This window comes from Crinia signifera, chromosome 6, assembly GCF_055691185.1.
Source record: "Crinia signifera chromosome 6, ASM5569118v1, whole genome shotgun sequence".
Lineage (NCBI taxonomy): Eukaryota > Metazoa > Chordata > Amphibia > Anura > Myobatrachidae > Crinia > Crinia signifera.
This window is the reverse complement of record NC_139222.1, coordinates 172,979,389-172,998,181: the sequence shown is the minus strand read 5'-3', so window position 1 is coordinate 172,998,181 and position 18,793 is coordinate 172,979,389. Positions and strand designations below refer to the sequence as shown.

Here is an 18,793-nt window from a genome sequence, read left to right as displayed (position 1 = left end):
CTATTGGCTAGCACGGTCCAGGGGGAGATGTGAATTTTAAATAGCAGCACCGCGCACGTCTCCCGGACACAGCGGGGAGCCGGAAGCGGGCAGGCCCAGCGAAAGGGGGGAGCGCGGATTGCACCACTGCTTTGGGTAATGCAGTGCAGAGCACAGGCACGCAGCCGATGCCATGTACACTATGGGTAATGCAGAGAGTGGGGTATGCAGTCAGGCGTTTTATACATCGGGAGACCGGTTGTCAGTATGCAGTGAAGATCATATACTGCACCTCATCAAAAATGAGGTGCACGGCTACTACTAACCCTGCGATCTATAAAATTGCCTTCGGCAAGTTACTTGCAGAAGTACAGTAGTTTGATATTGAATATAAAATGAAAGCAGTTGTTTGCAGTAATACAGTTAATACCTGAGAAGCAGCTGATCCACCAATCTCTTCGAACCGGTCATGGAGGTCATCGAGCTCCCGAGCAAGATCAGACCTTTGTTTTTCCACCTGCAGTGGAATATTGTCTATTTATTATAATAATTTAAACATGTACGTTTTATTTTCAAAGATATCCTGTTGATAGATATAATAATAAATAACATCAAAGTATATTGCTGTGTGTATAAAGAAAAGTACTGTATCTCATCATCATTCTGTAGGTGGGCAATAGGAAGCAATGACTGCAAGGTACTTGAGAAACAGATGGAACACACACCCCTCACAAACACTAACATTGCCCTTGTGCCCCAAGGGCACAGGGGTCAGTAATCCTGGGCCCAGTGGCATAACTTGAAATTGGGCGCCGCCCCACAACTAAAGTTTGGACGCCCCCCCCCCCCCCTTCCCACACCTCCGCCGGCGCCACTCAGCCTATTGCTGCCCGCCAGAACCAGCAGAAACTTCTGTCTGCGGTCCCGTCACACCACCTGAATGTCACTTCCAAAATGTCCATCACCTTAAAGCAGACCATTATTTAGGATGCAAGAGGAGGTCGTCGCCTCCTCTAGCATCCTTAATAAACGTCTGCTGAGAGTGGGCGGCCATTTTAAAAGTGACATTCTGAAATGAGAAAGATCAGCTTTTCCCAGCATGCAGCAGTCACAGTGGACTAGGCGGCAGCGGTGAGGACTCGGAGGGGAGGGGAAGAGAAGGAGATGGGGGAGGGCGCTTGGCCAGCAGCAAAATATCCGTCAGTGGCTATGGCCCCCGTATTAACCCCCAGCAATAGCTCTGCAGACCCCGCGGCACCCAATCTTACCTAGCGCCTCTGATCCCTCGCGGGGGCTGCGGAGCTATTGTTACTCCACTGCCTAGGCCCCTCTCTATCTATGAGCCCCCTGTGGTTAGTATGTATTTTTCAAAACATTTTTTTTTTTTAGAAAAAGTTTTTGTGCATGGGAGTGGGGAAGTGCTGCAGCTTGACCTACCTGCCAATGTGACAATTGTTAATGGTGCTGAGCATCATGAGCCAAGGCACACTGAAGTGTGCAGTGCATTACTGGGAGTTGACTAAGTCCCATGAGACTTTGCACAAGAGGCCAGAGGCTGAGAGGCGTGTGCTGAGCTCTACTTGGTGGCGCTCATCCTATGCTTCTCAGGCCCATAGAGGACAGCAGCAGCAGCAGCGGTCTCGTCAGGGGAGGGTTTTTAATCAGAAGCAGCTCTGAGCCTGTCAGGGCTCCTACAGAGTAAGGTACAGAGGGACAATATATATATATATATATATATATATGGCAAAAAATATTTGTTATTGCGCAAAGTTTTTGAATACCAGTTCTTTTTCTTGTGAAACTACAAGTCCCAGGGTAGAGGAAGAAAAATCTTTTTCATTGCTTTCTCTGCACTGAAGTCTATTATGAGACCGGCTGCTTCGTATAACACCCCAAAAGGGGTTCCTGGATCCACAGGATAATTGATTTCTAAAAAGACATATAGACTATGGAGCGCTTCTATGTGTCTTTTTAGAAATATATATATATATTTATATTAATCCCCCCCCCCCCTGCAGTTACCCATTGACCAAGTTTATACTGCCTTTACTCTGTGTTTTGAAAGTGTAAAATTCTCCTGTGCAGTTTGCGGCCAGTAATATCAAGTAGGAGGGGACCCCCTGTCTAACTGGGCCCCCCATTGGCTTAATCCGGCCCTGCTGTTATTACAGGTGATGTGTTCAGAAGCACATCACAAGCACACATCTCAGAGTATTGAATTGCACCCTATATGTTTCAAATAATTTCCAGAACGTGATGTAAACTACGTATTGCAGATTACAGTAGTAAGTATTATAGTGCAGAAATTATTACTATGGCCCTTATTCTGCTTCGGACGGTACGGCTCGCGTGCGGCCGTACCGCCGATGTTTTTAGTCTGCACATGCGCAGAGGTCAATCTGCGCATGTGCAGCCCCATTCGCCGCAGACGTATTTCGTCCGCCGCAAAGGGGGCGTATAGGGGCGTGAGGGGCTTCATACCCTCATTTCCCTATGTATACGCCCCGCGTTTCATGGGCGTTCCCATGCAAACGCGGGGCGTATGCATGGTAATGAGGCTATGACGCCACTGATGGGGGCGGAAAGCTGACATCGCCGGATGTCAGCTCTCCGCCCAAATACAAGCTTTCACACGGACGATTGTCCGTGTGCTATAAGCTTGCGTGAGCGGGGGGAGCGTGCGGCCCTGCCTTCGATGGTCGTCGACCATCGAATGCAGGGGGCAGCTCCCACCATGGTGGAGGCGTACGCCCCACCATTTTTATGCGGATCGCCAGCCGTCCGTGTACGGACGGCCGTGGCGATCCGTCTCGTGGGCGGGGATTGGTTTGTGCGGCCGGAGCACCGTGTGCGGCTCTGGCCGCACCAACCAGAATAAGGGCCTATGTTGGAACAGGTTAATATTGATTTGAAATGAGAAACAAATTTTCTAAGACCCTAGTGTAGATTAAAAATTGAGAATGTGAACTGTACTAGTGGAGAGGAATTAGTCACCGGCTGAGATGTGACAGTAAATCCATATTATTTTCTCTCGCAGTATGGGCAATATCTATTAAGAGGAAGCTGGGAAATGCTGGAGAGAAATTAGTTCTCCTTTAACTGAACACAATTATATTGATTAACATGGAACATTTTTTGACACATAGCCACCCTATTCTAATAATTTTACACACTGCATTGGCAGGTAATTGATTCCCTCTGTAGTTAGAGATTATAGAAATGTACTTGACGTTGGATGGATAGAAAAAAAAAATACAACATTCAACATTCATTCTATACTCTTTCATTACAATATACCATGATATGAGCATAAGGACATGTTATATTTATTTTAACTTTATGCTCAACTCACTGTGCACACTTGAGCAAAATGTAGTATGTAAAATGAAATATCTCATAATTCACTACATACTAAATAATAAACTTAACCAATGGAGTTTTATGCAGAACAAGGGCCTAACCAACATGAAGACAGCTCAGGGTTAAGAAAAATACACTGCATAATATTTACCTCAGGCAGTCAATAGAAGAGAACAGGTTATATACACTATATGACAGGATATGTGTGTGTGTTTTATAAAATAAATGCCTATTTATATTTCTCTAGGTCCTCATATCTCGCCATAGTGAAGGGACAGTAAATATGACTGTGTCAAAGTTGTGACAGTGTAGTTTAGAAACTTGTTGGTTAGTTCTTTATGCTTTTACTATTTTGTGAAACTTTGTGATTGTGGTCAGCAGTCACCAAAAACTATTCCACGATCTTCAGGTGATATATAAATGTGGTACATTCCTTCTGTGGTACTGGGTGATGGCATGAAGTGATCTCATAGAAGTCTAATTACATTGCTACCTGTATTTGGCACACATAACTTTGGAACAGGATGCGGTCAAAATACCAGCAATTGGGATCCCAGGAGCCAGAAGACCAAGGAGCAGAGCTGGACGTCCAGAATCCCTACTCATCAGGGTTAAGTGCAGGGGTTTGGGGTAGGCACCAGGGGGAGGTTTAGTGTTAGGCTTCTGGGGTGGGGGAGGTTAGGGTGTCAGGTGGGGCGATGCTTAGCTTTAGGCTTACTAGGACTAAAGGAATTTGGCTGTTAGAATTCCACTGAGGTTCTCCCAATTTTGTATCCAACCCCTTTGAATAGGCACCTAAAGCTGGCCTTCCACCTACAGATTTATTGTTCAATCTGTCTGGTTGGAGCCTGGTTACGGATGAGATCAAATGACCGTTGACTATGTGCTTGGAAATGCTGGAAACTGAAAAACTGTCATTCAGATATTACTAGATTTTTGTTACACCCAGTCAGATCTGACAATCAATCTTTAGGTGTATGGCCAGATCCACAAAGGATCTCATCCTACAACTTGTCCAGTAATTGAGATGTGATTTTGCATAAAAGCTAAAGAACAGGAACAATACCCTTCCTAAATCCAGAAGGAACATCAATACAACACAATCTCATACACTGCAACCTCTGTGATTGGATACATTTGCAAGCACCAAGAGATACAGTGCATAGAGATGTTTACAGATAATTATACTGATACATATACTGTACATTTACTTATTGGGTTGAGAGCAAAATTCTAGTTTTGGACAGACTACAGCAGGGGTGTCAAACTCAAATTCATCGGGGGCCGCATCAGCAGATTGGTCACCCGCAAAGGGCCGGTACACATTCAGAAAGGGGGCGTGGCCATGAACAAATGGGAGTGGCCATGGGCAAAAAGGGCGTTACCACGTCCCCTTTCCGAATGTGTACTACTACAAGTATCATGATGAGTAGTAGGCTAGCTACCTGTGTCCAACCAGGACGGGGAGAGGGAGAGCTGCTCTTCAAACTGTCTCCTGCACGATTTTTCTTTTTGCTGGTGGTGGCTGCCAGGGGTTAATGTCTGTTGCCAGGGATTCCAGCTCGTTGCCAAGGGGTTAATGTACATTTTCAGGGGTTCTTGCTCGTTGCCAAGGGGGGGTTAATGTCTGTTGCCAGGGGTTCTTGCTAATTGCCAAGGGGTTAATGTCCATTACCAGGGGTTCCAGCTCGTTGCCAAGGGGTTAATGTCCGTTGCCAGGGGTTTCAGCTCGTTGCCCAGGGGTTAATGTCCGTTTTCATGGGTTCTTGCTCGTTGCCAGGGGGTGTTAATGTCCGTTGCCAGGGGTTCCAGCTCATTGCCAAGGGGTTAATGTGTGCTTGCCCACCCACCCCACAGTTACTGCTGCCTTTACCTGCGCACAGAATGTTCAGCGTCTGACAGGAAGAGCAGCTCTGCACGTCACCAGGAAGTCGCAGAGCTGTGCTTCCTGTCAGACACTGAACATTCTGTGTGCAAGGACGGAGAGGCGCGGGGGGGCGGGCAGCGGGGGCGGATGGGCAGCGGCGAGGGGGGGGGTGTGGGCGGAGGCAGGGGGCCACTTGAAGAGGTCCGGCGGGCCGGATTCGGCCCGCGGGCCTTGAGTTTGACACCCGTGGACTACAGGAATATGAAACAATGATAAGTACTGTTTTAGTGAAATTCTTATTTTAAAGTGACAACGGAGGTGAATTTCAAGGAATAGAGAAGTACTTAAGATAATACAGCATATAGCAGTGGTTCTTAAACTGTGTGCCGTGGCACTCTTGAGAGCCTTGGGGGACTTGCAGGGGTGCCCTGACATTGTTAGAAAATATATTTAAATCTTAAAGTGTTCTTACAGTCATTGTCTGACTGGCTTTACCAGAAATCCTATTCCTCATCCAAACTAAAGTATCCCAGACATATATTATGTGAGATGTGTAATCTATTTGGCCCAGTCACACTCCAATTTACGGCATCCGAGTGGATGTCAGGGTTTGTCAGCTGAGGAAGCAGATATTGAATGTTGGAAATCTATTACTCAGTGATCAGTGGTTTTAATTTGTTAAGCGTGAGACCAGCATGCGGTTGGCACTGAACCACCAGCCAGACTGTATTACTAAATGATATTATCAAAATGCAATTAACCGTGCCTTTCATGTGTAATGTTTGCTGAAGTGCTGATTGCTATTAAGCTGACAGTCCATTAAATATTGCTTTCATGTGGTGTTTACTTTGTAATATTTTGGTCAATCCATCCATCAAAACAGTCTCAAAGGTGTACTACAACAATGGTACAAATGTTGTCTGCCTTTTAAAGGGGATTTATCTTAAAAACGTTCTGTGCATTATTGTGACTACCACAGGGAGATATACTGTATATTCTAGACATAACCTAATGCTATTCCTTTGTGCTGGCGGTGAGTAATCGCTGAGGTTTGTCTATACTACCTTTTACTTATTATCTGCAACATAACTGGCTCTAACCATTTTGATACCCTAGGCAATATTTTGCCTGGTGCCTCCTAGCAATGCCACTAGTTCCGCTTCTGACCCAGCATCTCTCTCTCCAGCACAGCACTCATCACCCAGCAACACCCATCACCAAAAGTAATTCTCATTTTGGTATCCCGTGCACTCCCACTCATTTGAGCATGTACAGCAACCCTCCACCAGGACCAATAGTATTTTTGTTGCTGCCTGCCAATGCCGTTATTGCTGTTTGCTGAGAGTTGTGATCATTCTAGGCAGTGAAAACAGAGCCACTGGTGCTGTCTGACTGTCACGTGCCCTGGAAAACCATGTCATGCTGAGCTGGTCCTAGGCTTAGAATGCATTCCAAATGCCCTAGGCATTTGGCTAGTTTGCCTATGCCTAAGGCTGGCTCTGCTATAGATGATGCCTACCTCCCACCATTAAGCAGGACCTGAATAAAGGTACAGGTGCCCTATGCTAATACACAAGTACTCCCATTGTAATGCTGTTATTCACAGAGTTATGGGCACTCAGGTACTCGCCAGTCATACTACCCATGTGGATGTAATAAAGGTTAAACAACTGGCATGTAGGATCTAATACTTGTGGTGTGGGAAGAAGGCTTTGGCTTTAGGCTGCCTGTCTGGTGCTGTAGCACAATGTACATAAAGTAATGGTTAAGTAAGTTAGTTACAGCAAGTTACATTGGCACAGCAATCTGGCAGTCATCTTAAGAATTGTACCTATCACATCGGGATGGGTGATAGCTAACAAGCATGGAATAAATTATAGATTGTAAGCGTGCAGTGCCCTCCTACCGTAATGGCTGTCTGTTTTTACCCAGTTTGTTCTATTACTGTCTACAATTGTAAAGTGCAACATAATTTTCTCTTCTATATAAGAAACTGTAAATACATAAATTGAAAGAAATCCCCATTGCGGTGCCCACCGCTGGCCGCTTGTTGCCACTGCGATGATGGGAGTAAAAAATTGCTGCACCCTCCCGACCCCCACCTATTAAGCCCGGGGAAGGGGGCACCACCGCCAGCCACCGCCTCCTCCCCTATCCTCTCCGCCCCCACCCTAACTATTAAGCCCGGGTAAGGGGGCAAATTCACAATGAGCCATATCATTATAATAATGCAATCTCCGGATGGTATTATTATCACAGGACTCTCTATAAAAATATGAATTAAAGGGTTTAGAGCATTTTTCACAAAAACTGCTCCAAAGTCCACAAATATGTGAGAGTAAAATAATATGAAAGCTGTCTGAAAACCATTTTGCACATTATTTTAGTAAAACTTTTCAGAAATCTGTCACGATCCTCTGGAACTTCAACTGGAAAGACTTGTACTGTTCCCATCATATTTATCTACCTCGACAAAATTTAGACAGGCTCTAGAGGCGAAGTGGGTGGATTATTCCGATGCCAACCAGACCCATGCCACAGATCCCCTACTTTACTGGCAGACTGCTAAGGCAGTTTTAAAGGGTGAAGTGATTGCGTTTGTCCGTAAATATAAAAAGGAATGTTCCAAAAATATATTGACTGCACAGGACACTTTATCAACTTCCTATGCGGAGTATAAGCAGAGCCCCAATGAGATCACTAAGAACACATACTTGGATGCCAAGTCACATTTTGACTCCGTTATGGAGTTTCAGATCACTAAATATATTTCCAATACATCATTCCAGTTCTATAGACATGGGAACAAGAATGGTAGGCTATTATCTAACATGATAAGGGGATCGCGGCCCTCATGGTGGTGGCCTCTTTGAAATCAACAGATGGATATCTTTAGGCAGTTTTATGATAAACTATATTCACAGGAACCAATTGATGTGAACCTGAAGACAAAGTTTTGGGGGACTATCACGGTTCCACAGATCTCTGACTCAGCTAAAACCAGTTTGATGAGGCCTATCTCGAGTGAGGAGGTTTCACAGATGGTAAAAAAAAATTAAGCCCCTGGAGGCACCTGGGCCGGATGGGTTTACGGAAGAATTTTATAAGATATTGGTAGAAAAAATTAGCAGCCCCATAGCTGAAGCATTTAATGTCATATTGCAGAGCACTCCCTTGCCCCTGTACTTTAATTCTGCCATAGTTAAGGTATTGCCAAAACCTGGACGGAATGTGGAGGATCCGGGGTCGTATTGCCCAATTTCACTATTGAATAGTGACTACAAGCAATTGACCAAAATACTGTTGGAAAGTCTTAAATTTATCTTACCCACGGTGGTCTCAATCAATCAGACGGGATTTTTATTTGGCCGTCTGTGGTTAACTTGAGGAAGGTACTGGCAGTAATCCAGCATCTGGAGCTGATGGGTGGTTCCAGGGTCTATGCTAAAAAAGCGTTTGACTTGGTCACCTGGGACCACCTATTTGAATCCCTACTCCTTTTTGGATTTCCCAGGGAGTTCGTGGAGCTGCTCGGTGTTCTTTATCATGATCCACAGACCCAAGTGGCTTGTAATGGTTACATATCATCATATTTTAGTATACAGAAAGGGACCAGACAGGGGTGTCCATTGTCACCTCTGCTTTTTGCATTGGCATTGGAGCCGCTGGCGATAGCCATATGCTCTCATCCATTATTTCAGGGAATAACCTTTGGGCCCACTGCCCTAAAGATATGTTTATTTGCAGATGATATTCTGCTGTTTGCCTCGGATCGGCCCACATCCATTCCAATATTCTTAAATCTATTAAGGGAATTTGGCTCCTTTGCAGGGTATAAAATCAACCTCCATAAGTCAGAGGCTCTCATGGTGCCTCAGGCCTCAGCACATGTTGCTCCAGTGCCTTCTCTTTCACAATTTAAAATGAATATCCATCACATCAAGTACTTAGGGATAAATACACCTCGCAGATTATCTTAGTTATACAGTATAAATGTAATTTTGACTCCATTATTGCAGGGATTGTGGAATGGCTTGAAGCATGGTGATCTCTTCCGCTGTCCCTGATGGGGATTGCAGTGGTCCTGCAGTCTATTATATTCCAGAAGCTTTCGTATTGCATGCAGATGATTCCTATTAGATTATCTAAACTTCATGCCAAGAGGGTGACTGTTACACTCACCAGGGAGTGTTGGTGAACCCTAGCAGGGTTTTCCTGGGGAACACCTGGAGAGTGATGGAACAGATGAAAGGGTAGGACCACTATGGATACTGGACTTCAGGTATTCAGCCAAGGGGCCTCTGGACGTCTTCAGGGTAGCCACCAAGGACACCCAGGTCCAAGTCCACAGAGCACACAAGCGAGCCTTCTTGCCAATAACAGCCCTTTTCCCATAAGACTGTAAACGTCTACCGGTACTTGTATGCCGCCTGGTCTTACGTCAGCAAGTGGCAATGTAGACTTAACCCCAAGGGCCCTGGGCAGCTACCGGTAGGGAGCATGGAACTACACTGCCTACAGAAACTAACTAAACAATAGGATTTAGAGACAAGAAGGGGTACAAGAAGCGAGGACTAGGATACATAAACTCAGGCTAACTGAGACAGAGTACTGAACAATTACAAAGTGAGCAAGACCTAGACAAGGAAGGTGCAATGACTGATAACAAGAATAAATGCAAACGCAGACTATAGAGACACGGACAAACAGTAATAACTAAGGTATATACATACACTGAACTGTGTGGCCTAAAGCCACGGCCTGAGCACAGGCCCAAACTGAGAAGCTGACTTCACACAGCTAACTATGAATGTCTGCTAAACTCCCTGCCAATAAACAGATGGTACTTGCTTGCAGGGGAGAAGGGAATGAGCAGCCTGAAGGTAGCCAGAGTTAGCTTCCCGGGATTCAGGTATCAAGAGGTTAACCAGCAGGACCGGATATAACAGCAAGATCAGAGCAGTCTCCAAACACTTCTTTAACCGGTGTTGGAGCAGCCCAAATGAATCTCTTATAAAGGCTGCTTCCTGTGTGTCCACCCCTGATTAGTAACAGAGAGCAGCTGCATGCTGCCACAGGTGTACTGGCTAATTTCCTGCTGCTACCTGGCTTCCCCATCACCTAGGCAACCACTGGGGAAGAGGTGCTGCTGGCAGGGAGAGACGTGGTGAGCGTCTAGCAACTGTTGCCAGGACAAGCGCTGCAGGACCCGGCTGCGCTGGGCAAGCGCCGCTAGTGCAGCCTCTAATAGTGACGACAGCTTTTTAAAATTTTATGGGCAGACAAGAAGCCACGGATTTCTTGGGCTAAATTGTATTTTAGGAAACGCAGAAGGAGAGCCCCTCCCTCCACCAAGACTCTTCCTCTACAAATCACTGGGCTCAGGACCTATGGGAGCTTAAAGAGGTGTAGTACAGACACTCTTAAACCCATTTGGGAATCTTCCCTGGTAAAACTTGTTTAGGAACATTCCCACCAAGTGGGGACCCTTTTGAGGTGTAACCCAGAACACCATTTAATACCTTAAAAGGTACCCTCCCATAAGTCACCAGCACCATCCCCAGACCCCAAACCTGAGGAACATTTGTCCACACCGGCTCTTTTAGTTATATCTTTAATAAATTAGCCTTTAACATTTAATTTGCTTATTCTACCTTATTTCTTATACATTGTTTCACGTACATTCAACACAAGTAAGGCAGCGCTTACTCCACCCACTACTTAAGCTAATGAGGAACATACATCACCAACCATAAATGTTTTTTCATAGCATGTGGGATTGTGGAAAGATAAGGAAATTTTGGGACAAGGTCACGGTATGTATTAATAGTATATGTGGATTGTATTTCGTAAAGAATCCAATGGCTATGTTGATGGATAATTTCTCTAATTGGAATCTAGAGGGCAGAAAGAGGATGCTGACTCCCTTTTTGACGATGATGGTTACAGTGGCCAAGAAGGTGGTGTTACGTTCTTGGATGTCACCCTCGGCACCTTTTTTGTCCTCCGTTAAGGCGGAATTGAACAAAACTGCTTTATTTTGATGGACTTGCAACGTTGCCAGATATTGAAAATGGAGTTAAACGTTTTCATAAGAAATGGGGTATATATATTGAATCATTAGATCAAACCACAAGAACGCATATCTTCAAAATGTTCGAAGGCACTACGTGGTACTTAATTCGGACAATATCATGAAGTATCCTAGAAAGCTTCCTGCAGGGAGGGACGGAGGGAGGGAGGGAGGGAGTAGCAGAAATGTGTAGGGGAAAGAGAGATTTCATTTATTATGTATGAAGAATATATGTCAAGTTGGGGTATTCAACTCTATGTTTTTTCCGTTGTATTACTTGTTTTGTTTTTCTTTTATTGTTTATTGGTTTTGTTTTATTTTACATGACAAGAAAAAATGTAAAATGAGCGATCTGTGGAATGCGCTATAATGTTACTTGAGTAAGACAGTTGTACTGTCTAATGTGTTAAACTACCATGATTGCTTAATAAAATTGTTTTTAAAAAAAAAGAAAAGGGAAGACTTCTACTGTAAGGTCTATCTTGGTATCAACTTTTAATTAAAAAGAGAAACAATAGTTTGGAGATTGCCTCTAATACACATGGTACAGTATGTTTAAAACAATTATAAGTATTTGCAGACAGTCCACAGAACCTCTCTCCTAGCTAGCATCTTGTGTCATATGACTCCGTGGACACTCCACAGGATTATACATCAGTAATTGCAAAATGAAGGCCCAAACTAAGGAAAATTATAATTACCAAGATTCTTCATATAACCTTTTTATGGATATCCATATAAATATTTTGGTAAAAGAATAAATAAATAATAATTGTAATACCTTAGCTCTTATACTTTTCTCTGCCTCAAGCTCCTCTTCCAGCTCCTCAATGTGAACCTAAAGAACAATCACATATTTTCATTAATTAGGCAATTATTATTTGTAATACATTTGTAATTTGTAATTATAAGTTGTTAAAACAAATTTAATGGGGTCAATGTGATTGGGTGTGAATCAACCAGTTATAATAGCCACACTTTCTGGCAGGCCGTACTCTCTCTGAACTTCTGTCAACATAGGGCAACCTGAAAGTACTTTTAAGCTTGGTAAGATATTGGCCTAACTACAGTACAATGTGTCATTCAAGATAATATAACAATTAGAGCTGCATAGAAAACAGGGAAATTATGTAGAAGGCTAGCCCAAAGGTTTGTTAAGGTCCCCAATAAAGTCTAAAGTTAAAGGAATCTATCCCTACTGTACTTGCTTTATTAATGTAGGTACAGTACATAAGTCTGATGTGTAGGAAATCAAGCATTGTTATAGATCTCGGGATGATGTTGGAAGCAAAACCAAAAATGGAATTGAATTATTATTATGACATAGTAATATTTTGCTTTCACGTGGTGCATTATTCAGAGTTGGCAGCCAAGCAAATCCCTTTGTATCTCGAACCAACCAAGTTACGATACAACATGTACAAATATATTTATTATTAAATGCATGCGGGGTAATTGGGTAGAGAAGATCTACAGTAATGATATAGACAGTCATTATGGCACCATGTGGTTGACATGCACAGGTTGACAGGGTAAAAAAATGTCAACATGAAAAAGGTAGACAGTAGAAAAGGCCAACAGGTACAAAAGGTTGACATGGTCAAAAGATGTACATGCCAACGATCAAAACAAAAAAGGTTGACACATTAAAGTATTTTGGGTGTCAGTTTGTATGTTTTATCATCTGTGACCACAATCAGTGTAAAGTAACATGCTAGAGCTTGTTTTGCTTGTGAAGCTACTGGCAATGTAGTTCGCTCCACTACCGTTGTAATCGCCACGTTAACTATTCCTAATTGTAGTCCATGTGGATCAAGGTTGAAAAATATGTGAAAAACCCCAAAACAGTGTGTCGATAATATTTGTGTGACCATTGTCATGCCAACATATCAAACCTGTCTACTTTTTTGCACCTGTCAACATTTTATTCCATTTACTATTTATCTGTGAGCCTCTAGAACCTCTCTAACTTTTGACCATTTCGACCTGATGTATGTCAACCATATGGAGTTGACCTATTGACTGTCAATCTGTAGACCAGTGGTTCTTAACCTTGTTGGAGGTACTGAACTCCGCAAGTTTCATATGTACATTCACTGAACCCTTTATAGTTGGAATTATTTTTTTCTGTTTGTCGATTGCATTTTTTGCCAAAAATGATGCAACAAATATTAGAATTTGCAATAAATATTCATCAATAGCCTTCAGTTTCTTATGGTGAAACATTGAAAATGCCATAAAAGTATTGTGTGAATGCCAAAAGTATATTAATGCACTTGGCAACCTTTGCAAATGGAATGGACACACACCTCCGGCAAACCACTGAGACTAAGGGCCTTATTCTAGTTCACTCTTTCTGACAAAATCCTTCTTAGATGGACAAAACCATGTGCACTGCAGGGGGCAGATGTAAAATGTGCAGAGAGAGTTAGATTTGGGTGAGTTATTTTGTTTCTGTGCAGGGTAAATACTGACTGCTTTATTTTTACACTGCAATATATAGTAGATCTCACTTTGAAGTAAAACCCCACCCAAATCTAATTCTCTCTGCACAAGTAACATCTGCCCCACCTGCAGTGCACATGATTTTGTCCATCTAAGAAGGATTTTGTCAGAAAGAATGAACTCGAATAAGGTCCAATGTCCATCTAAAATCCAGGCTAAATACAGGCTGCTTCTGCATGTAGCAAACAAATACTGGAACACTTTATTTCTATTCTACAATTTAGATTTGAGTTTGGACACACCCACACCTACTTTAAATCTCTCTGCACATTTACATCTACCCCATCCACTATACAGCATTATTTTTTGTTTTACCAAGGTCAGTGCAAAGTTACCAGCTCAGAATCCGCTATGGGTCATAGGGTCGAAAGTAATTAGGTTGACAGTCAAAAGGTTGACACATGAAAAAGGTTGACATGCATTATGATGAAATGGTCAAAAGGTCGACACTTGCAATAAGTAGACATGGAAAAGGTCGACATGAGTTTTTATGTTTTGGTGTCTATGTCGACATAACTCAACATGGGCACTGTATAAGTGTAACACGGCCCCTAGCATGGCTTGCTTTGCTCGCCATGCTTTGGGCACGGTGCGTCCCTATGCTTGGAACACTATAATAATCTCACTCTATGCTCACTTGGATTGTAAAGTATGGAAAACTACCTTATTTTTTTTAAAACAAAAATGCTGACCTAATGCATGTTAACCTTTTTCATGTGTCAACCTTTTACCTGTGGACCAATAGTGGTCGACCTAATAATTACCGACCTATGGACAGCATCACCTGAGAATCAGCCCCTGTAATTGTTAACTGGGAATACAGAACCAACACTTCCTCCTAATTTTCCCTTTGTGGTTCATTTTCCTTTTTGTCAACCATGGTGATTACACTAATTTATTTTCACTTAATTAAACACAATCCCTTCTAATCAAACAAGTATTTCTGACAGGATCAGGGTTGTTACAGGATTATTCCTTCGTGGATCTTACTAGCTCATTGTTGTCTGCCGCATTTGGATACATCCAGATCGTGTTAGAGGAAAATATAGATGGATAAATGACTAGAGACAGCAATGCAGCTGGAAGCTGACAGCCAGGAGATTGAAGAACAAGATGAATTAACACCTAGACATCCAGCAGTTACTGTAAGCAATGCATTGCCATTCACAGTCATAGAAACAGTAGGGCAAATCTCAGGAGCGTTTCTGCCATGGATACTAAGAGCAGCAAAAGAATGCCAAAAGATATTTGTGTTAAAAGAAATAAGGCCATAATTCTTCAGAATTTTCTCACAGAATTTTTTGAGATCCAAAATACAGGCAAATGTTGGTACTCTCCAAATTCTAAAAACTACACTACAGGCTACACTACAGTAGTCTGATTTAGACAATTGGATCCCCATTAACAATCAAATGATGTGCTTACATCCGCTCCTTACTCTCAAACAGAATAGAACAGTCTCAAATTTCCCTCATTCATAATTTAAGATATAAAGCTAGAGATAAGCAGTATTTTAGGAATGAATGTGACATATATACAGTACATTTTTCCACAGTGTATCTTCTAAAGGTGTCATGTTTCCCTGCATATATAGAGGAATACTTTTATTTTGCAGAGATTGCTATCGAGTGCAGCAAGGATGTGATCACCTCAATATAGGCCCAAGTAACAGTGTAGGTAGGGTGACCAACTCATCCCTTTAATCCGGGACACATATTAATTACACAGGTTCTGTGGCAGTTTAAAACCAGGTGAAATGGAGTCTTGAGGTGTGGCAGTTTAAAACCAGGTGAAAGCCAGCCACAGAACCTGTGTAATTAATATGTGTCCCGGATTAAAGGGATGAGTTGGTCACCCTAAGTGTAGGCAATGCTGATGGTTTGCAGGTGAGCCATTATTGGTACTCTACATGTGTCTAAGGTAACTTGCCAATGTCACTGACAGGAAGATTTATTTGCACAGCATCTTTGGGAGCATCTGTGAGTGGATGTAAAAATGCAGGAGTGTCATAACTGTTTTCGGGCGTGGCTCAGGCTTTGACTGCAATTCCGTATGCAGAAAACAAGGCCCCTGTGTCTTAATGCGACCATTTTGCACAGCTATGGGTCTGTATACGCAGATGCTGAGATTTGCATGGTTGGAGTTTGAAGACATTTTCAGGAGCAGCAGCATTACAGAGTACATCTTTGAATCAGTCCTATGTGGTGAACAGACCATCAAGGGGCATCATTGTAAAACCAAGGTATATTGCAGCACACAATGATCATAAATGGCTTTCATTATGCTCTACCATAATGCAGATCAGTGGTAAGCAGCAGGCTAGATATTGAGGCCCTGTTTTAATAGAATCAAAAGCTTACCTAAGCTAAGATAAGCACCCTGTTTTTGTAGTAAGAATTAGTTAGAGCAGTTGTCATTGGTGTTTTAGTTCTAAGTGCTGGTTGGTTGCAGGTCAGGTGGGATAGCCAGTAGTGACAGAGTAGGGGGAGGAGTTTGAAAGGTGATATAAGTGTTGGCTGAGGTAAATTATCCCTCTTGCCATTTTTGGATTCCCACCCACCCACCCGAAGTAAGAAAATTTTGTTGTGTAAGTGCAAAGGTTTAGGACCTTGCAAGAGGAGGGGAAGGAGAAGTTGCAAAGGCTTAGGGCCTTGCAAATTGAAGGGCGAAGGAGAAGTGCAAAGGTTTAGGACCTTGCAAGAGTTAATGGAGGGCGGAGAGCATGGCTCCTCGGTTGAAAGAGATTAGCGTGACAGAAATTGGCTAGCATTTTCCCTGGGAGAGAGGCGAGTCGGTCACTACCTTAGGGGAGGACCAGGTCACCATCTTAGGGAGGGACCAGTACTCTGCCAGTTAAGGGAAAATTGAGCTACTCAGTAAGGTTACGCAGGGCGTGGTTATGGCCACGCCCTGCGTAACCTTACTGAGTAGCTCAATTTTCCCTATGCAGCGATACATAGGCGATTGCCGAGGGCCATGCTTCTTGGGCCACTTTTTGATTTATCCTTGAATTTCCAGCCATTCGATTGAATAAATTTTGGCTGTGACCTTAATTTTCCAATTTATACAGTTGTCTGAGTCATTATTTATTGTCTACGAGTCCATTTATTTGTGTCCGAGTATTTATTTCAATGGCGTCAAATTCTGAATGAATAAAACATATGGGTGACTTACTGAAATGTACATGGGTGCTAAGGGTTCTAATAAGCAGTTATGGGGAAATTTGCACCAATTCGTACCCAGTGAAACCCAGTAATCAGGCTCCAACTCATACTTGCCTAGTATTGAAAACTAGAATCATGGGAAGCGCTGTGCAAAGGGATGTGCTTAAAGAGAGTGTCTAACTCCACATATGGGTGTGCCAGTCTATGCTTACATGTTTGTTTAAAATATTACTATATAACATTAGTAACAATATATGTTGGAAAGTTTTGAAATGATTAATGCCAACATTGCTGTCGGCAATATGGAAGTTGTGGTTTGCAACCATATATTTGTGATATTTCTTTTATTCTCACCCAGCACAATTAGCATGATTAATGTGATACCTATGCAATAAATTCCAAATGCAATTTGACATGGTGTGAATACATCCCTGAGTAGGTAGCTATGTGTTTAGTATACTAAATGTTATGTTATTGTAAACACTGGACTGTCTGCAACTTGTAGGAATTACCAATATTTATTAGATGTGCTGTGATTTTTTACCATTTTAGGATTAGCCCAATCAGTATAGGCACCAGTTAATCTAATTAAACAAGTGTAAGCAGTGCATACAAGCACAGATAAGAAAGACCCTGTGTGATCATTGTTCTCTCTCTCGCTCCTGTCAAGGTTTCCCACAAGGGAGATAATGAGAGTCATCAATAGAGACTTCTGAGGAACTACAGCAAATCACAGTGATTATAGCAAATACCTGTCCTTGTAAAGAAAATCCTAGGAATGAATTACAGAGCAGTAGGATATGTATGTCTGAAATGGGAGCCCCCCGCAGAATGCAGAAAGGTAGGCAACTATGCACCAAATGTATTATTATACAGTACATAGTATAGAAAGTGATATATGTAGTGGGCAGCAATATGCCAGTAATAACTCATGAAGCACAAACATTGGAGATGTACAGTAGTATGCCAGCAGTAACATAAATTCCCAGCAATACCATTTCATGCTATAATAATTATGGCAATACTCCTCCCGCTACCACTATGTGTATATCCTTTGCCTTCCAGTTCAGCTCAATATCCCAATGGAAATAATAATCTGATTTCTAACCATGTCCAATTAGAAACTGTTGGTGCATATCTGCTGAATGCAAATTGTCATAGATAAGACTCTCCGCCAGTCTCCAAACATACAGTATAAGCGTTCCCTGAAAACTCATCTCTTCAGACAAGCTTATCAAATTTCAGAACCAGTCACGGAACCTTGCATTCTAGTGGAATCAATGCAATAAAGAATACAGTATCTATCCTCATGTATTAATGCCTATTTCCCTATAGATTGTAAGCTTGCGAGCAGGGCCCTCCTCTTTTTGTAAAGCGCAACGGAATTTGCTGAGCTACAGTATATAAGAAACTGTTAATAAATAAATAGATGCTAATTGCTTTTCACACAGAATATTTGGTTAACCCTTTGAGTGAATTTGTCAAAATAGGTGTAAAAATCACCAAGCAAACATTTTTATTCATCATAATGACCTGTAATGTACTTTATACCTTATATAGGAAATATAATCTGTTTTTACATTTTTACACAACATTTTGAATTTGAATTTATATAACAAATTTGAGTGATGCTGCCATTTTTAGTGGATTTTTTAAACATCTCTCAGAGATATTGGGTTAAAGACGTTGAATATCTTAGGCATTCTTTAATTGTTTTATACATTTACTTGGAACAACAATAAAACAGTAAATCAGAATACCGAAGGATTTACAAGAAAATCTGGACAGTGCATTATATTTGGAAAGCTCCACATCTGTATGCCAATGACACACAGAGCATAGCGA

The 18,793-nt window shown here is 42.3% G+C and overlaps 1 protein-coding gene across 1 annotated transcript in view; it reads right to left on the bottom strand.

Annotated features, from left to right (window-relative positions):
- The window catches only part of LOC146008647 (myosin heavy chain, skeletal muscle-like), a 162,804-nt gene that overhangs the window by 123,638 nt on the left and 20,373 nt on the right, over positions 1 to 18,793 (bottom strand). Inside the window, exons 2-3 of the mRNA XM_083148149.1 lie at positions 12,061 to 12,117; positions 410 to 496 (exon numbers count right to left, since the gene is read on the bottom strand). Coding sequence (XP_083004275.1) covers positions 410 to 496; positions 12,061 to 12,117 — 144 coding nt within the window. The remainder of the gene's footprint in view (positions 1 to 409; positions 497 to 12,060; positions 12,118 to 18,793) is intronic.